General features: G+C 45.4%; 1 protein-coding gene across 4 annotated transcripts in view; it reads right to left on the bottom strand.

Annotated features, from left to right (window-relative positions):
* LOC120902272 (optomotor-blind protein-like) overlaps window positions 1–27,602 on the bottom strand; it is a 132,252-nt gene that overhangs the window by 48,636 nt on the left and 56,014 nt on the right. For 3 of the 4 annotated variants that reach the window (XM_040310881.1, XM_040310879.1, XM_040310880.1), the window contains exon 5: window positions 2,122–2,145. The exons of the other annotated variant lie outside the window; for it this stretch is intronic. In XM_040310881.1, coding sequence (XP_040166815.1) covers window positions 2,122–2,145 — 24 coding nt within the window. The remainder of the gene's footprint in view (window positions 1–2,121; window positions 2,146–27,602) is intronic. 4 annotated transcript variants of the gene reach the window in all.

Below are 27,602 nucleotides of genomic sequence, written 5' to 3'. Positions count from 1 at the left end.
CCACATCCCATCGAACCAACGCACCCGAACATTGGCTCAGCATTGGTGGCAAAAAGGTGTTCCAACAAGTGCGCTTGGCAAGGAGGGAAGTGAAAGAAAGAGAATACATCGTTGTCCACTCCGTCCCCCTCCTCCCTATGCGACAAGTCCATTTAGGCACGGCAAAAGAAGCCCCAGGGCTGGGGAAGAAATGGTTTTAAATATAAAAACACAAAAACCTCTGGCGTCGATGCAAGCGCCTGCTCACTCGCGCCGGCGTTCTTCCGACGGGCGCCCCACGCGAGCCTTTCGGGCGCACCGGCAAGCGCACCGGCATGCACAAACGAAACATGCGCTTTACGATGTTAAAGACCTCCCCCCCCCCCCCTCCTGCGCGTATCCGATGACCACCACCGATGTTTTTAGACGCTCGTGATTGCGTGACGCACCCCGCGGAAGTACTTTGATCGCGTTCGTGCATTGCAGCGAGGCGGCTGGGGGAAGCTGCATTTGTGGGGGGTTTGTTTCCGTATCCAAGATCTTCTCACGAGGTGGGCGACCAAAAGGACCTTGAGACGGCGACAACGGCAAAACAACCTCCCCGCCACCCCCAAAAGGGAGGAATGTGTGTGTGTGTGTGCTCTTGTCGGGAAATTGGAAATAATTGGTTGAGCGCATGTCGCACCGCGATGACTTCACTTTGAGCGTTGCTTCAATTTTTGGTGTAAGCCTTGTCTATTTTAAGATGGTTAGCTTTACCTTATTTAGTGTCAATTGTGTTATTACCATCTATTTTAAATTGTTTTGAATAAAGGTTTCAGTAAAAGTTAATTTAAACCTATAGCTGCCATATAACAATTTCATCTCCAGCAGTCTAAAGCCAAATGCCGCCTTGGCGCTTCAACCGGCGCAGCGGTTTTTATTGGCTTTAATAAATCTTTTCCTCCTCGCACGCATATTTGCACACCGCACATTCGCACTAACGCTGCAATGTACTCTCCCCCTGTAGCTGACATTAAACTGAGAGAGATAGAAAGAGAAAAAGAGAGAGACAGGCAAAGAGGGTACAAAATGCACCTCACCGAACCACAGTGATGCTGTGGAGGGGCACTGTTTTATGGGATTTCGTGTTTTTCCTCAACGTGTGTGTGTGTGTGTGTCTGTGTTTTATGTTTCCACCGCCACCCAGCGGTGATCGTGGCGGCATTTTTACTTTTATGTAAACCTCCTCTCATCCCCTCACCCCATTACAAGGGTAGCAAAGTAATATTGATATTCATTTTTATTGATTGCCGGTAATCATTGCCATCACCCGGCGGCGGCCGGCTTGCAGCACCAGAGGCGGCGGCATCGGCTAGAATTGAAACGGATTTTCCACCCGTCGGGTGTGTGTAAAAACCACCCCCTGCTGTTGTGGAGGAAGAAATGCGCGCTTGTTGGGTGGGCTTAAACAGACTTGCTTCCCCCTACTACTACCCTTCTCCCTTGCACAGCGAACTGAAGGCGCGGCGTGCGGCTTAAGCACGGACGATCGGTTTATTATCATTAATTATCTTCATAAAGCTTGTGGCGCGCTCAACACACACGCAGGCGAATGCGAGTAGAAACACTAGCGCCTCTTCTTCTTCTTCTTTTTGTATGCTGCATTATTAATGCAATGCCTGCATGCCTAAACAACGGGTTTACGTGATAATATAAATGGAAATGATATTATCTCACCACCCGTATAAAGCGATAAAGCAGAATCGAACTCACGTCCAGTGAGGTGCTAATCCGAAGCACTTGAAAATGACACTATGGCGTACTGCCGTTAAAGGCTACGTTCTTAAGCCAAGCGTATATGCACAGCTAGAAAAACGTCATACGTAGCAGTAATTACTCCTTCTTTTAAATATCTTCTCCAAAACCAGTCAAACCATTTTTATCTTTAACAATTGTAAATCGCTTTCGCAAAATTTCTCAATTACCTCAATCTGTGCGTTCACGTTCGTCGTTCATCAAAACGCAACAAACACGCGCACACGCAAGAGCATTTCCGCATTAGTTTTTTTTTGTAGCGCACAGCATTGCACCGCGCAGGTTGTGGTGGGTAGGATGGGACAGTAGAAATCAAAAGTGTGTAAAAAAAATAGTGTTACATACCCAAACGGTGGAGGCATCGCCAACCTTGAAGATAAGAGAGTAAACGGGTATTAATGACACGGAATAAAATTGCAGGGGAGGAAATTCAAGGCGGGAAGTTTGAAACGAACAAAATTTAAAAAAACAAATCAGACCCAAGCCGCTCCAACACTCGCACGACCACGGTGTCGAGTGTTTTTACGGGTTGGGGAGAAGGCTGATTAATGGGAAAGGTGTACAGAGGCATTTGCGCCTGCAACAGCTACTATACCGTCTACCCGTACCAACCCAACCAATACGGCGGTGCTACTTCTAACACGGAGCGCGCTTCACTTTTGCGGGACCACAAATCGCAACTATGGTGAGGTAGTAAGAGCGATAGTTCATCGTCTCAAAGGATGATTTTAATGCCAAAAACAGTGTTGACAAGTGCCTAAAATGTGTTACGTTATTTTTCACAGACTAAAATGATCATGATCTACGCTCTTTATGTGTTCTTCAAATGTAAGAAAGCATTATTCATCAACTTTGGTTTTATATGATCTAGCGATTAAGGTTAAAAATGACCTATTTTATGAATACAATATTAAAAAGCTCTGCGTCTGAGATACTAAAGCCAGTGTAGGATAAGCCAACATGGGCATTTTATATTGCCTTAATACTATTATTGTCATTGTTTCAACATTGTTACAATGATTACAATGTTATAATGTTTTATAACATTCGATGATTTACAAATCCCATTGATTGCAGGAAAAGTAATATACTGAACAACTGAATTCAGCGCAATAAACATTATAATTGTAGTGTGCTAGAAAGAAAATACGTTTTCGACTGTAACGTTTTTCCAATTGTTGAAAAATATAATTGATTTTCTATTTAAGCTACAACAATTCCAGTTTGAAAATAAGTTCATACTCCCATAGATGCTCTTTTTCATCTTCAATTATGCTTCCAATTAGCAAAGTAATGAACGAACGAAATTCTGCCAGTTCGCTTCTACGACCACCCACTAAAAACGGGAACCAAAATTAAAAAAAAAAATGGCGATCAGCATCACGAACTACAAACAGAGAGCAAGAGCAACAACAACATCAAGTTCTAGCTCCAAGCACCGCTTTACATGCGGCCGCATAAAAGAAACAAATTCATGCATGTTCATAATCGGTGGGCAGTGTGCGTTTGGAGGGGGGGATTTGCTTTGTGGTTGCGTTTTCTTCCCAAATGGCTAGAACGCATTAGAAGCGGTCGCATTGGTCGCACTTTTCTTCCCATTCATTCCTTCTTGCTTTAGCAGAAAAGATATTCTTCCCCCCGTTCGCCTGCCGGCCCGCGCGAACAACAACAATCGAGCATAAATCAATAAATGGCGCCATTATTATTGATACCTTTCGTTACACTACCCCGCGGCCCCGCGCCTTTTGTGGGGGCTCATTATTTTCCAGTCCAGTTTGTGTGTGTTCACCCTCCACGCTTCTGTCCACAGCAGAACGCGCTCGGCAGAATAAAACATATCGTTTGCACGCCAAATCCGACAGACGGAATTCAATTTATGCGTTCGATTCGGCGGCGGCGGCGGCGGCAGTTTTTTTCTTTCTTCGCTTTCTCGGTGTTAGGTTTACTCCTCTGGCAGGTTGGAGCTGGAGCTGAGCGAGCAAAGCAAAGAGCGAAGACGACTGGCGACACTCGCGACACATGCACACACACACAAACAAAAAAACCGCCGCTTACAAATATTTTCCTTGTCAAATCGCAAGATCCTTGTCCGCGAGTTTGGAGAAGAGTAATTTATCTAGCGCAGTGGGTTTTCTTTCCCTTGCGTGTAGCTCGCCGTTTTGGTTTCACTTTTGAAATCTCAAGTGCTGCAGTAGGCTTGGGACGGGGCGGGGATGCATTGGATGCAAGAAGCTGGTAGGGAGAAGAAGCTATGTGCAAAACGGGAAGGACTGGCGATGATGCGAAGCTGATCGTGACAAGCGCAGAATGGAGAAAATTTGGGGACAAGAATGTTGTCTTACTTTTTGTGTGCTTTTTGTCACGGAGGACATATTTCTTATCGTGGTAGATTTTTGTTTTGTAGAGCTGGATGACATTTTTCAATCAGACACATTCCATCGTCCAGTAAAGTAACAATGTTATTATTGTTGAAGAGTGTTCCAAAAGCTCAATTAAAAAGTCAAACATCTTCCTATGCCTATTTCCAACGAAGTACTGTGTTGTATTCGTCATTAAACACAATATGCAAATAAAATTTATAAATCCTCATTTCTTTGATGTTGAGTAATCATTCTCACTCTCTCCCAACTCCAAGCATGCTCTCCATGCAACCGCTCAGAAGTGGACACTTTTGAAACAAACTCCCTCTCCCCAATAGCTAGATGCTGGTGAAATAAATGCAACACTTCACAAAATCATTCTCCTCCAATCTCAATTACACTTCATTTTTCAACGCCCAACTGTCGCTCTCGAATCATCCCTACCTTACCTCAGCCATTCCAGCTCCAAACCCATGATTCCCATTGTCATTTCTAATGAAGATGCCACCGAAACAACGCGCCTAACGAGCCGATTTGTCAATGCCCATTCAATTGGTCACACGCACACGCAGATAAGCACACAACGACCGGTGGCCAGGTTAGTGCAACGACCGTGGCGGTACTGGAAGAAGTTGGCGGGCCTCATCTGGGAGGTCTTCGTGTGGCAATCGGAACCTCAACATTCCATTCCGCTTCAGGCAGGTGTCGAAAGGAGTAGGATTTGTAGCTCCAGATCTTGCCTGGGACATTAAAAGAACGACACACATACACAAAAAACCTCATCTTAACCCAGACTCATTAGGGAGCGGAGACATTGGAGGGTGGGATTGGAATATTGAACTGGCGCACACACGTTGGTCGCGTCACGGCGGTGGTCCCACCGGTTGCTCATTATCGCCAATTAATATGCAGAAACGTAGAGGAAACCAATAAACCCAGTACGCCCCAGTGTTCACCCTCCTCCGGTCGGCAGTACCACTGGCTCGGGCAAACCAGTTCCAAACCCGCAGTGATTCTCGGTTCCCAGGACGTTACGGGTGTTTGGGTCCCGCCCGCCCCGAATAGCTGTCTAGGTTGCTGGGAGGAGACGAAAAAAAAGAAGTCTCTACAGCGGCATAATCCACCGGGCCCGTATCGGAAATCTGGATGCCGTTCGGGATGGAGTAATTAAAGCCAGCCTACGGTCTCTTGGTGGTGGTGGAGCAAATTAAAGATTTTTACTATCAAACGCAGTACATTGGTGGTGACTTAGGGGTTCTTCACACACTTTCTTGTCCAGTCAACGCTCGAGGGAAGAGTTTGCAACCTGCTGATCTTGTTTGTTTTTGGGTTGGTTTCCCCCTCCTCCAAGCCCTGAACTCATTTGACTCATCGATGTCGTATGTCCAACACGAGCCGTCAGATCCAGCGTGGAGAACCGAAGACATCATCGGGTTCATCAATATTCACGCTACGGATGCGAATATTGGAATCAGCTCGAATCACACACACATTAACGGGCCCGCAAGCGTCAGCATCAGCAAAATCGATGCAAATCGATGTCCTTTTTTCGCGATTCTCAATCGTCTCTTATCCCTCCCTCTCGCTCTCTTTGCCCACCATCCAAAGGGGTCATTATTTTGTTACGGTCACCCAATTTGCATGTGCACTTGTGGACTACATGGTCGCTTTCACACAGAAAGCGATCACACACCAGGCCCGTAAGGGTCACCGTGGTACGACGGCGACAAACCGCCAAGCGGGCCGTGGAGGGCATTGTAGGTGATGTCTGTCGCCAGCGAAACGACGACAGCGACGCCAACGAAACGACACAATCCTGACTGCCGATTCCACAAAAACCAATTCCCCCCAAAAAGGGCACAGATACCTTGCCTTCCCACTCCATAAGGGGCACAGCAGACAAGAGGAACGGTGTGATCCTTCGGGAGATCTCGTTCAGCAAAAAAAAAAAATAAGGCGGCAAAAGGAACGGTAAGAAAGTAGGAACGAACCCAGAGCTCGGCGTAAACAAATACGCCGTGGTAGCGATTTAATCAGGGTTTGCCGTTTGCTTCACGGTCCCATCCCAGGGACGACGACGCGGTCGCACAGGAAAAAAAAGGAAGCAACAAAACACACAAACCAGGCGCTGCAGTCTGGCGCCTTTTCTGCGATCCCTTCTTGTAGATGCGTTCTCAGTTCTGCTGCAGCACGAGCCCACCATCGGGAAGGGAGGGCAAGCAGGGGCAGGGAAATATTTATAATTTTTCCCGAAACAAAACCCCGAAGCGAACCCCGGCGCAAAACTGTCCTATATCGAAGAAATCAACATAAATAATGTGGCGCCCGTTGGGTTTCGAAAAATGCACACACATACGCGCGCGCTCGCACACACACACACACACACGTTTGCAAACGGGCACCGGGAAAAGGGACAGAGTGGACAACGGCACGGTCCGCACCGTCTTTGATTTTGTATCGAAGAATACTTTCGTATCAGTTTGTTACAGTTTTTTTTTGGTTTGGTTGCTGATTTCTTTTTTCCCCTGCTGCAGGTTCGTCGCTTGCTTGCTTCTTTCGTTCTTTTTTCCACCGCAGCTGCGCTGTGCGATCTCTCACCGATCTTGTTACATTGAATACATTCGTTGCATCCTCAATGTTCAACTCTTTCTCGTTTTAGTCACGTTGTGCAGCGTGCATGTGTGTGTGTGTTTGTTTGATTGTCCAATTTTGCTCGAATGCTTGCCTGACGCTGGCGCCCCAAATGCAAGATTCACCTGCCCGATTTGAAGGAGAGAGATTTTCCCGAAAAAAAAGAAGAATGTTAACCCATCGCACCCGATCCCGAAAAATCTATAACAAGATATATTTAATCACACACAGACACACATTCACACAATACCTGCCCCTCTCTTGGTCAGGCGATTTGTTTGCTTAACGTTTCCCGGAAAGTTATGCGCTCCCCGCGATCATATTATGTATCTTGTTAGCGAAAGGTAATGAAGGTTAGATCGTGTTTTTTGTTGTTATTATGGATGAAAGCTGAACACTTACCTACAAAGAGAGGGAAGAGAAAGATAAAAAAAATCGCATATTAGATGTTTGTTCTTTTATGAAATGTTAAATATGTTTGATTGTGTTGTGCATTCATTCTTCTTGAGGCAACAAATAGCAGAGAAATTGGTACAATAATTCCTGTCAAAAACTTTCGTAGAGATTTTGAGATCATAGCTCATATAAACCTCATCTAAACGATTCAAACGTGGTGTCTTGGTTGCTCAATCCTCAACCGATTTGTTCAATCAAATAGCAAAACATGCTAGTAACACCCCAACGCTTCCCATCTACATCCATCGAAGCACGTTGTTAAACACTGTCTCAATCTGTACCGCAAGCAACAGTGGCTGAGGCCCACTCCCGCCGACTACTGATGGGAACTGATCGGCTTATCTAGTCGCTTGTTTGCTCCATTCCTCTATCCAACCACTATCCAGCCACTCTGCGCCCCAGTCCCATAACACCACCGTCGTCGTGATGATGTTCCAGGAGCTTTAAAGGTAGCAAGCTCTCTCTCTCCACCCGAAACGAATTATGATGAATGTGTGCAGCTTTTTGTAGCGCATTAAACCGGTGTGGATCGTTTAAGATAGCGCACTGCCGTCTAGGTGTAGTTCACAGTCAATTAAAGGGACGTTCGCGGACGGACGAGAGCACCTGCACCGCTTACCTACTTCTTCCCCCGGAAGATCACGTTTCAACGCCATTCGCTTCCCATTCGCCCGTTTTGTTACGTTTAATCACTTAATTTTTGTGCAAACATTCAGCACCCCTTGATTCCTCCCTGCCGTCTCGCGGTAAATTTCGTTAATTATTTCATCGTTTCGTTTCATTGAACTAAGCAGAAATTTTATAACCATCGATTAAGGATGCTGCTGCTGCTGCAGCAACGTTTCACTTTCATTTCTTTTCGAAATCGTTTCTCTTCTCGTCCTGTGTTTTTGGGGAGCTCGTTGGTTGGCTGGGGTAACAAGATAATCACAGTCTAGCTGTGGGTTCACTTAACCAGGCTCGTTGCAGGCCTCGTCCAGTGAACGTTCACTGCTGGACACAAAAAGATCTTTCTCGCACATACACACTCTCTCTTTCTTTCTCTCGCATACACACACAAAAATCATAAATAATTGATAATTATCGTTCTGCTGCTCGTGATTGACTCTCGACGTCCTGTGCTGGCGTCTGGGGTCTGGGGTGCATTCTTAACCGTTTAACCCCGGCCAAATTTGCAGGCAGACCTGGGCCTTGGTGGAGGCTGCCCACGGAGCAGAAGGCCTTTGCGTGACCAAAGCAAACAGCAGAAGCAGCAGCAAAAAAAGAAAGCAAAACCAGCAACCCAACAAAGCACTCATCACCATTATCATCGTGTTGGGTGTGCAGCATAACCGGCCCTGCTCGTGGGGTCCATTGTTTGTTTTGCCTGTCCAATTTTCTTATGCATTTTTGGTGTTGCTCTTTGCTTGCTTTTATTTTGCTCTCTGTCGAACTTATTCACGTTCGCCATCATAAAACCATAACCACGGGTTTAGGCACTGGCAGTGCCTCACGCAGGATACAGTGAGCGTGTTTTTAACAGCGTTGTGGGCAGCACTCCTTGCTGGAGGAGTTGCCATCCAAAAGCCAGGTGTCGGATCTGGCGATGCGATGGTTTGGAAAGACTATGCAAATAATTGTTGAACGAGATGATTTTTTAGTATAAGGAAATTTATGTTAAAATTAAGAATTGTTTCATCATCAAATAAATATTACAAAAATATCGCGATACTCTAGGAGAGCTCACGATCAAATGGTTTAGATCTCCTCTCCTCTTTGCCAAATCAAATCCCATTCCACCAGTACCGAAATCGAATCGAATTATTACCCGTCGGTAAAGGCTTCGTGAAGCTCTACCGAACGTTTCTATTCAGCTTCCAGAAGACCACCCAAGTCGATTTCCATTACCACCCCATATCATTCCGGGCTCGTTTGGCGGGATGATCCCGAACCGCGAATGACCAGTCGGTGGCGAAAGGATGGGCAGAATAACCAAGAAAGAAAAGAAAAACCCTCCAAACCGCACACGCATCGGCTCGCTTCCTCCACCGGACGATTGATTGGATCTTGTTAACAAAACGGTTCGGCACCGGCCAGCTTTCTAAATCTTAAGCCAAGCTTACAACACACCGTTTTGTTGGCGGAGGGGTCGTGTTTTATTATCCTCAAAAGGCGAACAAGTTCAGCCGGCGAACGGGCTTGGAAGAAGGCTGCATTGAAAAAAAGGAGATGAGCCGCTCCCAAGGTATTGTGCTAGGTCCTAAAAAAAGACTGACAAAGGAAATACAGTAAGAGACAGAGTAGCAAAAGCGAGAGAGATAGAGAGAGATCAATTCTTGAAGCTCCACGGTTTGGGAGGATACGGTTATGATTTTGCTGATCCATTCCCGGGCGTAAGCGTGTTGGAAACCAACAGCACCAGCGACCACACCGCCATAAAGGTTTCTACGGTGCAGATCGATCTTCCCTGCTGTACCAACGCCACAGTTCCTCCTGCGCAAACCGGCGCCAGTAGGTAGTTTACAATTATTTATGAATTATTTGTTTCTGCACGCTTGCCACGCTCGCCCTTATCCACACTCCCCGTTTCGGTGTTGCCGTTTTGGAAATAAATAAAGCACAAAGCTGCAAGCATAAACGTTGCAACGCAACGATGTGAGACTTTAAAGTCCCTGAATCCCACCGCCTCGCCCGAGAATGGACCACCTCTGCTGCAACGGTTTGTGCTGCTGCTGCAAGGAATCTGTCCTGGCCACCCTGCAGACGGCAACCAGACGATTGGCAATGATAAAGCCGAAGCTCTGCGGTGCAAGCGACTCTGGACGCATTCTCTGGACGCATTCTCTGGACTGGACTGGGTGGCGATCGCGAGCCTTCGAATCGATCGGAACCGGAACGCTCGGAACAATCCCGTGCGTGTGTGTGTCCTATTGCAGACGCGATTGGTCGAGCGGAATTTTCCTTCCGAGGTCGCGTATTTAAATGATTACGAATCGTGCCGTCGAGCATGATGCGGACGGATAAATTGGTCACGCTTTTCCGCGGGGTAGGTCTGTGTGTAGCAGCAGCAGCAGCAAAACGCGTCGCCAGACAGTCGCCATTGTTGGCTGTTTAGCATGGGGAAATGCAGAAGCGATACGAGGGAGGGAGTCGAGAGCACCGTTGGTGGTGCCGTCCCGCTTGTTGCTTCCGCTAGACCACCGAGAGGCATACGCGAAAGGACGGAGCGACTGAGCGTTGCACTTTTCAATGCAGATAGGCGGTGGCGGATTGGCCCCGTCCAGTGTGTGCCATTGCAGGCTTGGAAAACTGCGACAACAAGTACCACCCACCGTATTTGTTGCTTTTTTTTCGTTCGGTTAAAGTTTTCCAGCACATATATAGCCAGCTTCTTGCAGCCGATTGAGCGCTCCGTGCAGATCGTTTATCAGTTTGCTCGGGTGCGCACGCGGCCCAGCATCCAGGGGGCAATAAAAATTGACCATGAGTATGGTGGGCAGTAAAGTCGCGGCCGTTTTACGAACAGGTTCCGTATTCAGAGCAGGCTTTTAGTTACGGTTGCGTTTGCTAATATGCCGCCCAACAAGAAGGTTGGTAATGAAACTACAAGGACTGGATATGGAGCTGCAGTGACGTTTGATTTAGCAGAGTTTTTTTTTTATGAATATAACATATTCTTTGAAGTGCTGTATGTATTTATCCTTGATGTAGAACGTTTTAGGAGAATTTCAGAACTGTAAACATTGCTCTATGCATAAATTGTTGCTGAGGCATCAAATTACATATTATTTTATTTCTCATAAGAACAGCCTAGTTGATCGTAGCACTCCTCAAAATACATCTTTAAAACTGAAACTTTCGTGTCTGATTTTATCTTAAGCATGTATTTTTTATGCCTAGCAAACCTAAGAGGAAAATGTTGTGTTGTTCTTATAATTCAAGTTATCAAACGTCAAAATAAATGAAACAAAATTATTTGAACCATAAATCTACTCTTTGGCAAACAATATTTGCAATAAATGCAGGCTCATTTTTATTGAAACTTTATATTTATCATATTGATAAGATACCGATTAAGGAATTCGGTTGAATCCTTTTTTCTGAATTAAAAAAAGGTAAGACCTTAGAAATTACTGCTGACGCTGTTGTGGTTTATTTAAAGTGAGCAAAAACAAATTCAAAGTGAGCAAAAAAAAAAAATTCTAAAATCTGTCCTATGTTGAGCAATTCTTGCCTTGATTAATTTTTTGTAAGACTATGATGTATTTTTTTGATTCCTCACATCAACACATCCACTGCTTTAGAGAAACCCATGAGTTGAAATGGCTGGAAGCATAGATAATGAAGCTCTTCAGCACTGTTTACGATTTAAACTGAGCTTTTGATACTGACGAAGAGAAATAATTTTGCTTTTAATGTCTCACATTTACTTTAGTACCATAGAATACCCCAAAACTCAACACACCACAAAAATGTATCTCTATAAATATCTTGTCCACACTAGATAACAACCTCCTCCCCCAAAAAAACATCACTCATCTCAACCCGCATTCAGAACAAACATCAAACAGAAGCATTTTGTTCCTAAATTTGTTCCTGTTCCATTTTGTTTCGCCCATTTGCTACACCTTCGCCCCCCTCACATCACTCCAACGACTCCAACGTTCGCGACTACAGTAGTTTCGATCAATTATTCAATTTCCGTGCTCAATTGGTGGCAGTAGGATTGAAAAATGTTGCTCCTAGTTGGGAGACAAGTCTGGAGCGTCGGGGGAAAAAGACGGGCGGACAACCCCGTCAACCCCAAAAACAACATGCTTTAAAGATGATCAAGCGACGTATCAAACTGTGGTACGAGATTCTTAGATGGATCTTCACCCCATCCTTGTGCCCGCATCCTACACGAGCGAAAGGGACGCGTCTTGCCCACCGCCCTGATTTAGGTCCGTTTTCTGTGTTGTTTCGGAGAGTTTGATGTTTGGTTTTGTTTTTCTTTCTCCTCTTTCGTCCCTTCGTCCATCAATCTTTGCCGCAGCTTCTTGATGTTGCCCGAAATTCTACCTTCTAATGCCTGAACCAGCATAAGTTCCAGCATGCCCCAAACCCGCGCCCTAACCGTGGCATGACGCTGAACATATGTCAAGTTATTTCGTTTTACTGATTTTTATGTGCCCTGCTCATGCTGACGCCGGTCTGCTAGAGTGTGCCGGCGCAACCCTTAATGCTGTGCGCGCGAATCGAAATAGAACGCACGTCCGTCTTCCGCCATCACTGCACCTTCCCAAAAAACACAACACTCACACAAAAAAGACTATGATGACAAGTCCGCTGCTGTCTCCCGTGACCCGCGTTTTCTGTCTTCATCCACCCCCATCATGCTACAACTCCCCCCCCCCTCCCTGCTCTATTCCAACTTTAAATTGACAAAACCAATCGAAGACCACTACTACTTGTCAATCCCTTCGCAAAGGGGAAGGGCGGTGAAAAAAACTGAACATAAATAGGATGTGTAGAATGTCTCGCAGACAGAGTAACCACACCGTCCCCTTTCAGGCGCAGAAGGCAAGCATTTCATTATGTCAATCCACTCCGCCTCTCCACACACACGAACACACCAAAACACCAAGACACCAAGATGCCGATGGCCCGCAAAGGGTGCAGCCGAGAGCATTCCGACGTTCCGTACGACATTTCGCGTCGATCAGGCGCGTTTGACGTGCGGAATGATGTCCATGGCTTTCGGAGATGCGAAACGGCATAGTGGTGGGTGAGCAAACGAAACGAACAAAAAACACTTCCTCTTCTTCTCATTCTTCTGGTGCGCCGGCCGGGAATTGTGAAACGCCATAAGCGCCGATCCACCGGGCCCGATGGAAGGATGAGGCGGAAAATCAATCTCCCATCATCCCAACATGTCTCCGAAAGTCCGCGTAAACGCACGCCCGACTGATATCGATCTGATCTGGTTGTCGATGTGTCGATGGTCGGTGTATCTCTCCCCCCCCGCCCCCCTTCCTGCTTCTACGATGCAGCAGCAGTCCGGGGGTGTCTTTTCTTTGAGTTTATTTTATCCTGATTGCTGTATCTTTTACGCTCCCCGCTCGTAGCTCGTATTCGTCTTAAGAACGAGCGACACATTCTTAGCCGTTACCTTGCCGCAATGAATCGGGTGCAGGAACTGCAGAAAGTTAACAAAATGTCTCTTGAAGCCGTCCGTTCGGATGGCTGGCTGGCGAACTTGACTGGTTGGAGTTTCGGGGTTTCTTGGTTTTCGGTACGGCAAATGGTATGCGATTTAAACATTGAAAAGTATTCCACTACTGGCGCCTACGCTGCATCCGAAGCAAATCAGTCGGTAGTTTTTTGTTATGTCCAGTGTTTTCTGTCATTGTCAGGGTTTGAAGTCATTTGGCAGTTGTTATATCCATCCAAGATAAGCGTTATTTAGAATCGAAAGTTGCAAAGCAAAGAGTTGCAGATGACTCAGCTGAATCGGATGACTTAACTTTTGATTTTAAAGACCAGTTTTGCACTGAGTATTAAAGCTAGTTGATTGGTGTTCCATCATGCACCTTAAAAACGGTATATTTTGTATATTTTGTGTAAATTTTTGACTAAATATAAAACCTATGATCACAAGACCAATTGTACCATACTTGAGGTCAACAGTTTTGTAGTTTTTTTTATCGTTTTCTTTTTATCAAGATCCTGATTGCCATACCTGCTGAAGTATGTAGAAGCATGGTCGATCGTTATTTTGAAAGACATTCTAGAGGATATAAATTTCTTTTTGATAAACATTCTTCATCACATGTAAAAACTCTGCTTTCTCTTCGATCGAAATGGTTTGACGACCTGTTTTCCCATCCTGCGATCCAACAATCCATCATTCAAACTCAAATGTTATCCTTCCCGTCGGACCCGCGATCGTGCAAGTGGAACCCTTCCATTCCAGTACCTTACTGGCGCCATCAACACACACACACACACATCACATATACACGCGTAACCCATCCCGATCACCCTGAAAGCCACCAATTATCACATTGACAAATGTCCCGAAGAAATCCGTTCCCACCGTAGTATTCTTCAAGAGTTTCTTTGTGTGTGTGTGTGTGTGTGTTTGTGGGTAAGCGAGTGGCCCGCGGAAGCGAAACCATCCATCATCATCGTTCCCGGCAAGTGACACGATGTTTCCCCTTTCCCGCCCAAGCTGGCCCCTGCCCCATGGCTGGATTACCAAGGCAACGGAACGGTGCGGACGGACGGACCTCCCGGGGCCTCCCCGGACCACGGCGATCATCTTCGATCATAATCGATATCATGATTTAAAGCGATCGCTCATGAGCGCCGGCGCCGGTAACGAAAACCACGCTGCTGCCGCCGCCGCCGTCGTCTTACATTGTAATGGGGCATGGGGAGCTAATCTGTGTGTTTGAGAGCTTACACCGGGACGAAGCAGAAGAAAGGAGGGAGAGAGAGAGAGAAAAAAAGAGGCACGCAAAGAACAAAACAAACATGTAATTATATGGTTTAACAAAACGTCTTCCTCCTTCCCCGCGTCGACCCAAAAGAGGCGCCTTCGGGATGTGACGGACCGTTTCGGACAGAGCCGGAGCGGGCCAGCGGGTCATCGGACCCCGGGATCGGGACAGGAGATCATAAATAATCAGGAAGCGCCCACAAACGAGCGAACGAGCACCAAAGCGGTGCAAAGGTAAACCAGGGAAGGGGTGGGAGGGAAGAAGGAAAAGAAATTACAACCGGGAGGACAAAGAAAAACAAACAACCCGGAATGGAGAGAGAGAGAGGGAGGGAAAAAAGGCAACCTTTAATATGCCATAAAATAATCCCGTAGATCTTCGCCCCGGTTTAGCGCGGTTTGGAGGTTCAGAAACCTTTTCCTTTTTGTTCTCTCTCTCTTACTGGAAGAACGTTTCCCTCGTTATGAGCTGGCGTTGATGGGTGCTCGGTGCTTGTTATTATTCCATTAATAAACGGTGGAATCCCTTTTTGCCCGTTGGCTACAGCCGCAAGGGCGCGCTGTGAGATGCAAACTTCCGAGGCATCCCTTCACTGCACAGACGTCTTGTTAAATGTAGATCACGAATAATTGAATCCGTGGAGGTGATCTCAGACATTAAGGGCAATCCCTCCATGCTTTCCATGCTGGGTGGTATCGATCCTTCCCTTTCGGGGTTACTACCACCAATCCCCATGAGCTAGTCCCAGCGTGTTACCGAGCAGTTGGCCATCTCCGTTGGCACTCTGACGGACTGATCTGGTGAAGCAGATGTATTAATTTGGCCACTCTCCTCAATTCAAAGGGGCTATTTCGTCATAGCAATGGAAGGAGGAGAGAGAAAGACATAAATGTGAAGACATTAACAGACAAGGAATAGACAGAAAAAAAACATATCTATTTCCAAAGAATTGCTCATTTTCTGGAGTGAGTGTTGCTTTTGTAGCGTTACCAGTGAACATACTGTCAAATGGGGGAAACATCAACACCGCAACGGACAAGTTGCTAGCGAGAGCACCTAGACCTAGATACGGAAAGGTATCGACATTCGGGGCGTGTTTGTGTGTTGTTTTCTGGCCCCCTTTCTTGCTGCCCTTTCGGTTCACAACACACAAAAGCCTATAAAGAATGATTTATGAGATTTTGATTAGATTACGTTTTATGGCTAATTAATTGAATACTTCGTTCGCTCGGCCGTTGGTGTTTGTGCTGCGTCATTCGGTTGCTTATTGCGATGTATTTGGTTTTAATGTTTTTAGCTATTTTGTGTTGTTAAAATTACACTATTAGTAACATTTTAGTAACTCATTTAAAGAAGCATTCAGAAAAAAATGAAGATCTTTTTTTGTAATAACTGCTATCACCGTTTTGCCGAATCCTGGTCACGGCACCGCCAATAAATATTCATGCCCACAAAAACCGATGACGCTGAACTTGATGAGCGAACAAAAATCGCAATTCAACAGTGAGACAGCCTTTATTTTCTCTGCGCTCAGTTGTAGACTTTCAAAAACAAAACAAAAAACAACAAAACTAACCAACCAAACCCCGGTGGAATTAATTATCATAAACTAATGTTGACCACCGACGTTCACCCGTCCCCCGACGACACTTGTAAGCTTCGCGTTTAGGAGTAACGGAGGAGAAGGTGTTGTTCTTCCCTAACTTTTGCTGTGTCTGTCTGTCTGCCTGTCTGTACCTTACCGAATGGTAGAGAGGGCACAACTCCACTGCACATGAATTCTTATGATTAGTGTCGGGGGATTTGTGGGAGGTCCATTGTTTCGAGGGCGAGGACCCCACGCTCAGTGACTGCTCGCAGCAGTAACGGCAGCAGCGCTGGGAATGATTTTCAATTTTCTATTCCACTCCAACCACCGTCTTACTAAAAAAGCCTCCCCAAACACAAATCCCCAAATGGGAATAGAGAGATCAATTTTTCGAGTTTCGGGTGATGAAGTCTTTGAACGCTTCCTTCTTGTTTCTTCGAGCCCCCGGCCCGTCCCGTGTCGATCTGAGGACTGGCTGCGTGCGTGCGTGTGTTTATATCATCCTCGTCATCCCAATCATCATTATCATCAGCACACAGGTTCGAAACACAGGCGTTGTCAGCCATTAGTCGGTGGCTTCGCTTCCTTCTATTGGGTTGTGCTTTTGGGAGAGGTTTGTGTTTTAATTAATCGCACAGTTTGACGCGGATGTTCCATTCCGTGCATAAGCAATGTTCCTGTCCAAACGGCAATCTTCATGCGTCGTGTGTGGGCAAACGCTCTTTGAGGTTCGGGATATTATTTTTTTCCAATTCCAAAAACGAAAAAACATCTATATGCTAATCGAACGGTTGGGAAAAAGAACAGATTTTAATGTATTTTCTACCTCATCTTTTGCTTCCCATTTCTAACATTAAGAAATACAATTAATGGAGGTGTTTATTAAAGTGCGTCATTTCTGTTGATGTTTCTCGATTTGTTTCTCCATTTTGCAAACACTAATCCACTCCAAAGTGCCAGATATTAATCAAACCCTATGGCTTTAGGGTGTCACCCACACTCATAAACTACGACACCACTCCGCTCCGCTTGCAGGAACCGGTAACGGTACCGGTCGTAGGAAAATTTAATTAAAGAGTTGTTCAACCATTCAACCGAGCATCACAGTAAATAGAATTAAATCAAATAATATCACCCTAACTTACTTCAAAGAATGAAGAATGTCCCAAAAACATAATTTTGCGGTATGGTTTGATGTTAATGGGAAGAATTTAAAACTCTCCATCAAAAATGGAACGAAAAATAGCAAATCATTTCCCGCTCCAGGACCACCCAAGGCAGCCCAAACGGCACAAGACGCACGCCACAGCAAAAAAACGTACCATACGCTGTCGCTGGTTTTTTGAAATATCTTGAGCTACAGCAATCCACAGCAAGAGCGCATCTTTAGCCGGCTTCCACAAGGGGGCACACCTTCTCAGCAGGGCATCCCGCGGATTAAAGGGCTTTGAGTCGTCGTGCGCGATCGATGCGGTTTCCGTCGGCTACGATCCCAGCAATCGATTGTTAACGTGGATTGTCGTGTTTATGGAGTATGGCGGGAAGAAATATCGATTCAAGATCGATGAAAGCGCCGTTCCTTTTGTTCCAACTTTTGTGCTATGAATATGAGCAAAAATGCAATCTGTTTTGACTTCAAAAAACTCATTTAAAAATACCTTGATGAGCTTTCAATGTTGTGTCAATTTTGTAACTTAAAATTATATAAAATCATAAACTCATAGAACGTCAGTACGAAAAGGCAAGCAAAAAGAAACAGAAAACACACACACACAATAACCGTCCGATAAACATTTATGAGCATGTCGTCGGCATTGCGTTTTCGTGTGCGTGTTCCAGTGCGCTTTGCGTTCCTTGCGTGGTGGCACCCACCCAGCCCACCAGCACACCAACCACCAGACCAGTGCAATTGTACCGCCACCCGTGGGCACCACCCAGACACCCAGGCTACCATTCCGCGTACCATTCCCTCCAACAGCGCCCGAAAGGATGCGACACGTTGGTATGTGGGTTGCATTTCGTCGCCAGGTTTCGCAGGCGTCGCCGGCACTTTTGCACTTCATAATTCACTTCGCACAGTACATTATGCGGCACTCATGGCCTCATAGGAGTGGTAGCAAGGGCAGGGGACAGTGGTTTATATAACTTACAACCTATGCGCTGCAGCGGGAGCGGGGCTGGTTGTTTAGTAGTACTTAGCTCAAACACTTTGGCACACTGTGTGGACAGGGGAGAAGCAGCAGTAGCAAAGGAAAGTGTCGGAAGTTGTGGGGGAAAATGTGTAGTGAGCAGAAATATCAAGCAATCAAGGTGCCTTGGGTTATTGCAGGTGCCTAATATAGGGCGGTACGTGGAAACGGCTTGCACGGTTAAGAGGACTCTCTAGCAAAAGAACATCCTGGAAAACTTCTTCGATTCTACGATTACGATTAGAGCCGCTGTTACAAATGGTGCTTGATGATAGTTTTATGAAAGATTTTAAAGTGCAACATTTGCAACTACACTTACACATTCCAAACAGAACATACTAAAACGATGCAAGAACCTGTTTAAAAATGTGGTTGAAGTGTACCAACCTAGAACATTTCAAACATTTAGTCCTTCGGAAGGCTAATTGTGGTCGAAGAGATTGTGGTTACAGCTTATAAAATCTTTTCAGATTGGTATGACAAGTTTGAAAATAAAAAATAGTATCCCATTACCAAAAGAGAAATCCTTTTTTTCTGATACGCAAATACAAAAGGATTACAATGAAACACTTTTTAATTGAAAGATTATTTTTCTTAACAAGCTGAATCATAAAAATAGGTACAAATGCTGAATGACTTATCGCTTACTGCTTATTGCTATTCAATCATATAGTGGTTTTAAGAAAAAAGTTTGCTATAAATGATTTTGATCACACGATCACTAACTTGCACTTGAATCAATTATAATTGTTCTGGGCAGTCATTAGTTAGTTAAGAACCGTTTTGATATTTTATATATTTTTATGACTATCAAAATTAAAACTTTTTTTAACAAAATAATTAAAAATTGCTACACTACATCAAACTAAATCATTGTGCAGCAGCAGTCGCTATCATCTTCGTATGAAAAAATACCCCTTTTTCTTCAGTGCCCTTCCCACGGAAACGGTGGGGAACAACCAGCACGACGCTTGCAATGGAAACCATCTTGAGAAAACGAGATTTCTTCTTCTTCGCCGGCCGCCACCGACGGTGCGACGGTCTTTGTCTCTTGCCCGTTCGTTGCACATTCACACTCGCATTCGCCACACAGCGTTCCGACAAACCGGCGCGCGCGGTGTGTGTGTCGCTCGCACTCGCTCGCCGACGAGAAGGGTCCCGCTAGTGTGCTCGCTTTCTCACGCGCCAAGGCCGGCCGGGCGAGAACGAGCGCAACGGGACGGAGAGCGCACAGACACACACACACACACACATGAGACTGCCCCAGGAGAAGTACTGCTGACGAAGAAGAAGGAAAAATGCGCACGACAATACGCCGTACGACAGCGACGACGACGGACGACGCGATTTGTAATTTAATATTGCATCAAAGCCGGCAAGGCGCGCCCCCGTCCACGCTGGTAGACCAAAGGGGGACCTGAGTTGCTCTTCGTCCGCTTTGGCAGCAAAAAACGGACCCCAAAAATGCATCTCACACACACACGCACAAAATGAAAAATGGTCAAAACGGTCCTTTTTGAATAAGAAAAAACAACAAAAAACCAGCCCTGGTCGACGGGCCAGCCGCCAGTGGTCGCGGACTTCATTTCCTTTTGCGTTTGCTTTTCGCCGTTCGTTTCGTCGCCGTCGTCGTTGTCGCGAGGCTTTATCTTTTTACCTCCTTCTTATTGGCCGGCCATCACTTAGCATCACAGGGAAAAGGAAAAGAACGGACGCCGGTCCCAAGAAGCAAACCCAAACGCATCCACGGATGCACGGAAATAAAGGAACCGCTTTACCCGGAGGACGACAAAAGAAGCAAAACCCACTTGCCCCTCTGGTGTGTCCCATGCGGGGCTGTTGGGTGGAAGGGAAGGGCTTAAGGGCTGGCCGGTAGAAGCAAGCACAGACTAGCCCTGCTCGATGTCCTCTTCCCGGGCGTATCGACGCTCCGCCTTATAAGGTGTGGCCCGAAAGCCGTCATCTCACCACACGAAACGGCTTGCTTCACGAGGTGGATTTACAAACTTACTCTCAAAAGAACGCTACATCGGTAATTTCGTACGGAAAATAACAAAAAACGCAAGAGTGTTCGTGCACGAAACCGTTGCTGCGCCAACAATCATCGCCCCACCGAAGAAACACCGAACATCGCACGGCAACATCGGTTTACAGAAAGTGTAAATTAATTCCCCGATAATTGACGCGCCCCGACATGTTTTGCGCACATGTGTGTGTGTGTGTCGAAGTGTTCGTACGGTCCGGTTTGTCCGGTTCGAAGGACCAAAGTTGAAAAATTAGCAAAAAACACATAGTTACACCCCACAAGGGATGGCGACGCTACAGAATGGTGAAAAACGTGTACATAAGTGTGCGTGCGTGTGTGTGTGAAAGCGGGAGCGGGAGAGAAAACACAAGAGCGAAGCGCAATATCAAGTGCGATTTTCCTCACTCTTGGAGTAGAGTTACCCCTTTTCTACCATGTCACGTGCGTACGTGTTCATGTGTTTTCCGCCCGTGTGTGCTTGTGTGTGCGGTTATGTACGCGCCGGCGCTTGCTTCGATTTGGGCAAATGTGTCACCCGTTTGTGTGTGTGTGTTGAATCCGAAGTTTTTTTGTTTTGCATCTGTGTGGCACATTTTAATATGGCACAAATTGGCGAAGCTGTTTGCCGAACGAATTGTGAGGTTTAGGTTCAGTAAAGATTTATTTTGTTATTGTTGAAAGCTGCCTAATTAATTGCCACGCTGTCAGAAGACACTTTTTAACTTTGTTTTTTTTTTCGACAGCTTCAAACCCCAACTTCAAACTGAAGCTATCAATTGCGTAAACTTTAGCTTGTCACCAGCGAACGACAAATCACTTTCCGTTATACATTGCTTTCAAATTTCCCCCTTCAAATAATGAGCAACTCGCCGTGGCAACGTTTGTAGGTAACACCTTCAGAAGTAAGTGTTGGCCATCTGTTCAACGGATCACATCACGAAACCACTTTATAATGGAACAAAACCAAAAAAATTATTCTCGTGGTAATCCGCAACTAATACACCGTCCCGATAACACCGAACCACCAGACGACGAACCTTACTAACCAGTCCCCGTCAATCCCCGGCAATTAAACATCACCCCTTTGTGTCACCGACAAACAAACAAAAAAAAGCAACACAGACATCATCTTGTCTAGCAGATTAGACACACCAGCACCAGCACTAATTCCCAATGCACTGCACTGATTCTGTGTGGCGTGTTCCCCGCCTCACCAGGCCCGGGAACCAGGCCTGCCTTTTTCTTTTCCCATCTCAATCCATTCCCGGTGGTGACTAATTGGTACGGCTTAGCGATGGGATTTTGTGGTCGACTCTCTCTCTGCGAGGCGTTACGTCCTCGTCTGCTTTGGTTGTGGTAACCTTGTCATCTTAAGTGATTGAGCGCACTGCCGGGGGTAGGAGGGTAAGGGTATTATTATGCTGCCCAAGCGTAAATTACAAATGGTGGTGATTTTTGTCGCACCGTAGTCGCGATAGGATCGTTTTTCCCGATTGGAAAGCCGCCGTGAAAAATCAAACCAAACCTTTTATCGTCGGGCGGTCGGGTATGAATATTTCATACAAGCTCTAGGTCTTGCACCCTTCCTTAGCCCATCTCTGGTACGGATCGCTTTAGAGGTTGATAAGAATCTACCAACCATTTCCACCAAAACTCGGCTAGCTCGGCTAGGGCACAATATAATTAGGCGCAGTTGGCATTGTTCTTGTCAAGGGACAGGGCCCAATCGAACAGCCAAAGAAGGTTCAGCGAAAATCCTAAGATTGCTAAGTGAGATTAGATGAAGATAGTACGTGCCCTCGGAGTTCATTGCGCATTTGTGCACACCAAAAAAAAAAGGGGAAGAGAACGCAGGCTGGCTGTTCATAAATCCAATCATTTCATGCATGGTGTAGCTGATACAGGGCGCTGCCGTACCATTTGTAATGTCTTCTCAACATGAAATTGATACAAATTTACACATAAATAATTCAAAACTATTTCACATTAGATGTGTGCTGCATCCAGCTGTAAGAATTCAACACAAATCCCTCTCTTATCTTATCTAACTCATTGTAAAACTTTCTGGGAAACATTTTCCCATTCTTTTGGGCTCGGGAACTAACATTCTGGTTCTCAAAAAACAGTGGACTGAGTGCGCTGGAGCGAGTGAATGAATATGGATTGGCAGCAGCACCAAATATAGGAACAAAAATTAATAAATTTCATACAAATAACCGTGGCATTCCAAACGCTCCCCAATTCAGGCACCCCTGCAGGATCACACCAACACCGCAGCGCAATCTTTGCTAAGTAAACAGGGAACAGAGAAATGAAGAAAAAAACACTTCAAGAGATAAATGGGTGCAGCTCGCTTTCGGCATTGTAGCCGAGAAAGGTTGTGGCGTACAACAATGGATGGAAAACTGAGCGCGAGATGGAAACTATTACTCTCACCCACAGTCCTAACACAAACACTAGTTTGGATTGTATTTTTTCCTTTCTTTTTTAAGTCGTGTTACCCCCGGCCAAGGTGTTGGAAGGTATGCTTTGGTCATTAATTATGTGTTGGCTCTGGATCACACGATTCTACTCGCTTTCGTTTCGTTTTCCACACAAATTTTGATTACGACCAACGGTGATGGTGATGCTGATAATGAGGGTGGAAATGAAAAGTGAAGTTTTAATAAGATTTGGGGGGCAGAGATTGCGTGGAGGTTGTTTGTTCTCTGGGTCGATTAGATTTGAACCTTTTCTGCTTTAGTTTTGCTCATTTTTATATAATTTGAGGATTTTTTTTTTGATATTTTTATTGGATTTTATCAAAATTATTTCTAAGATATAGTTTGAACTTGTTTTGTTTGCATTTTGTTATCATTGATATAAATGCCAAAAGAGACGAACCATAACATGAGTCATCGACATCGGAGCTATCATTCACAATTCTTGTTTAGTGGGCGTTTTGTTATCGCATATTTTGAAAATAAAGTATTCTCTCACAGCCAACACTGGCAAACTTTTCAATCCAGAGAACTTCAATAAGCACCGTAAAAGGTAAAGGTTGTTTCGCTCACGACTCATTTGTGAAACGTTACACATTAAATCTAATCACCAAAATACGCTTCTTCTCTTTTTGTGCTCTAACAACCAACTTTTTTGTTGTCTTGTCTTGATTCTGCTGCTAATCTATCTAACAAGCTCTTTTTTTGGTTTTGAAGCACCACTTTGTAGCCGTAAGTAAAAGTAATTCATTATACAAAAAGCTCAACTAACAAACGGTGGAGTCTGTGTTGGTTTATTCGACCAACAAACAAACATCGAAAAACCAACAAACCCGCTTACGCCAAAGAAGTGGCAACGTCAGCTAGGGCAAGAGCGAAGAAACGGGACACCGGAACGTGAAACTATTTGTAAATTATTTATGAGGTGGGTATTGTTATTAATTATCATGTTGTACCAACGGGGGCACAAAACATAAATAATATCGCTAATTACTCGCGCTTCTTCGCGCGCGCGCTCCCGCGGCTGGGCTGAAAGCTGCCGGGGAAATGAAAATGAACAAAACCACGGGACCCATACACTGACACTACGATTTGGTGCTACGAAAAACCACCCGAATGCTTATCTTCTTTCCAAAAAAAAGGCCCAGCTACCTTGAGTGGAAGAAAACACAAGCGGAAGGGGTGCTTTTTACACAGAGAGAAAGACAGAGAGATCGTGTTTTGTTGCCTCTGCCTTGACCCTCTCGGGGTTGGGTTAGGTGAAAAACAAGATGAAAAACACAAAACGCACAAGTCCTACAATGTTGTAAGCAATTGGTGGGTCTCTCTGAGGAGGGGGATGAGGGCGAGAGGGGCGCCTTTTCTGGCGCCGCTCGAGCAGGTGTCTGAGAAAGTTATTTGCGCAATTTTGTCGATTTACAGCGAGCAGCGCCGATGCTGATGACTGAAGACCATCTCACCTATTCGGTCGTGGTTATTTGTGGAGAGCGGGAAGAGTATCCGTAGTAACATCAAAGCGAAGATAGAGAGAGAGAGAGAGAGAGAGAGAGAGAGAAAAAAGGCAAAAATTCATGCAATGCAGCAGCAGCAGCAGCGAAAAACATTAAATGGAAATAGTAAAGCGAAGCAAGATAGTAGCAGCAGCAGTAGAAACCCCCAAAACATCATCCATTTTCCACGGGACGGTACAACCGGGGGAACACATTCCGCAGCTACCGGAAAGCTGGCGCGCATACTTTTCGGCTAGGCCTGGCCTGGCCGATTAAAGTGGGTTCCGGTTTGGCACAGTGAAGGTATGAGCTCGTAGCACCTTTTTTGCACCGCGTGTCTTCGCGTCGAAGGTGTAGAAAAACGAGAAAAACCACTTTCCTCCTTGCGCACAGACGCGCGCACAACATGAAAATGGAAAATTCTTTGGCAGTGAAGTGAAGACAAGAGCGGAGAGCGGATGGTAGAAAGGAAAAAAATGTGTAATAACTTGGTCCCGGCGGGCTGGGGTAAGGAAATCACTCAACCGTTAAACAAACTGCCGGGGCCAACCCGAAACTGCTCAGGGCCCGGGGTACGAGCACAGCAGCGAGCAACTCAATTTGATCGTGACCGCGCTGAGTGGTGAAGAAAGTCTTACTACACGGGCCCAACAACCTCGTAGCCGCCGGGAGTAGCAAGAGGCTGCTCCCGAAGGTTGCGAAAAGGTTGTGTGCGATTGGAATATTTGTACCAGCTTTTCCTGCTCGCTGCAGCAGCCAGAAAACTGAGACAAACGAAAATAAAACTTCAAACATCATATTCTGTCCGTGCGAGTTTTCATCCACAGTGGTAGCAGTGTGGTAGCACATCAACGCGACACGAATACGCAGCCGTCACCTGGCGAAGCGTTGCAATGTTTATTGACATTCCTGGTGTCGTTTGCACGTTGGTTCTTTGTCCCTAGGTAGTTTTGAGATGCGAAATTCTATTAATATATCTCATCCATTTCTACACTTGTACCGGAAACCTCTCCCGTGTCGGCATACACGTTGGACATCGAGTGCAAACTTGTCTAGTACAGTGGTTCGCCAAATCTTGTTCCAATGGGAAGAGCAAAATTATATTTGATTTAGTTTCAAATGTAAAGTCTTGCAATGCAAAATTTTGTTTTTTTGCATTGGAAGAATTAACTTTAACTCAGAGTAATTGTAAGTAATTACTTTTAATTGAGGTTTGAATCATTTAAATTATATATAAAAAAACATCCTTTCTAATAAAGTTTGTGAGGCTCATATTCCGCAACGCTATCCAAGAGCCGCTGTAAGTCAATGCAAAAATCTCCCGTGCTTTGGAAGCAAACTGTTCAAAGGGAGCATTTAGTGAGCGACATTAACCATCAGCCATCGTTTTGTCATCACTCAGCAGTTAGTGACGCTGCATTTACGCGTTTGCATCATCTGCTGAAGAGAAAGAGAGAGCGAATTTATTTCGTTGAAATGAATCCCTCAACAGCGTTTGCGCGAAATGATGGATGGTGTACGGGCGAAATTTGACATTTGCACGAAATGATGGACAAACCACCGTGAAATATGATACTTGCAGCAAACACACTACAGCCAGGCCATTGGTTGGTTTAATGCGTTTGTGCAGTTTAATGGTTGCGGCGGCAAATGTAAATTAATTAGATTTATTTCATCCATTACTTTCCCATAAGAAAAGGGAAAGAAAATAAACTATAAAATAAAACAAAAATGTTATCACAAGAAGGCTCATCATCAGCTACAACACCATTGCTCTGGTATTGCCCATCATCACACTATGCGCATCGCTATCATCATAATCATCATCATCATCATACTAATTACGAGCAACATTCGCTTGAACAACGCGAAGTATTCATATCCTTTCCACGTCTTGAACAATAATGTGGCTTCGTATGCCATATAAGCCAGAAGTGTGTGCGTGCGAGGGTTTGTGGTTGTGCTTTTCATAGGATTGAGAAAAATGAAAGGTGTTCCTATATAAAGGAACAGAACAGGACTGCTTTACAGAACGCAAGGACTGCTGACGTGTGTAATGCAATCAACGACGCAGCGACAGGGCTAGCGATGTATTATGTTTCGTTCAGTTTGACGATTTATTTCAAACTTTAGCGAATTTATACAATGAGTACAAAGATAATATAAAGAATAAGAAGGTTATTGTGAATTTATAAAAGAAAATTATTGTAGATACACTACTAGAACTAAAGTGCAAAAAAAAAAAAATATCAAAATCAGTTGCAATGTTCAAGCCATCTCTGTCCCAACTCTGCAGCACACCACTGTGTGCCCATGCTTTTCTTCCTTGCACAACCGACTCCCTTCCCACCAACAGGATGAGCTGTGAACCACCCTGTGCCGAGAGCCACACCGCCGTCCGAGGTGTGACTGCATGCACCTTCTTTAAGTACTTCAGTGCCCATTACCGGAGAGGCTTACGAGTGGGTTTTTTCACCCCCTCTTCTTCTTCCCCTTTCTTTCCTCCCCAATGTTCCTTTCTTCCCCTTCTACGGGTGTGTGTGTGTGGGCATGGGTTATGCACGCGGAGCCCTCGCTCTATTCATAAAAGCCCTCGCCGTTTGTTTGTGGGCTGCGTGTGTGTACGCGCGGGTTTGAGTTTGGAGCGAGGGAAGGGTTTTTTATTGTTGTTCTAGCTGCTGCTGTGTGCGTGTGTGTTGGTTATCTTTGTTGTTCTTGCTAAAAAACACATTCAACCGCAGTGCAGCAGCAGCAGCAGCAGTGCTGTGAGCTGCATAACCTAATCCGCGGCCATATTTGCAGCGCCATCATTAGCATGGTTTGGCTGCAGCCCTTGTGTCCCTTGTGTGTCTTGTTGGTGTTGGTGCAGGGCAGGACTTGCGTTTATGCTCTCCATCTACCTAAACTGCTTGCAATATCGGTACACGCATCCTGGAACTGCACACAGGAAAAGCCTGCACGTCAGCTGTAAGCCGGCCGTCTTAGCGAGGTGTTTGTGCTGTATTTTCCAAACGTTTCTAACAGCATTTTGCTGCTTATTTTATGTCAGATTTACTGTAAAACTGTTCAAAAAGTACATGTAAAAAATAGCACATTAAATATGACGTGCCAATACTTCTACGACTGTGCGAAGGAGATCATGC

This window comes from Anopheles arabiensis, chromosome 3 (genome assembly GCF_016920715.1).
Source record: "Anopheles arabiensis isolate DONGOLA chromosome 3, AaraD3, whole genome shotgun sequence".
Classification (NCBI taxonomy): Eukaryota; Metazoa; Arthropoda; class Insecta; order Diptera; family Culicidae; genus Anopheles; species Anopheles arabiensis.
Note: the sequence above shows the minus strand (reverse complement) of the source record. Positions and strands in the feature narration are given on the sequence as shown.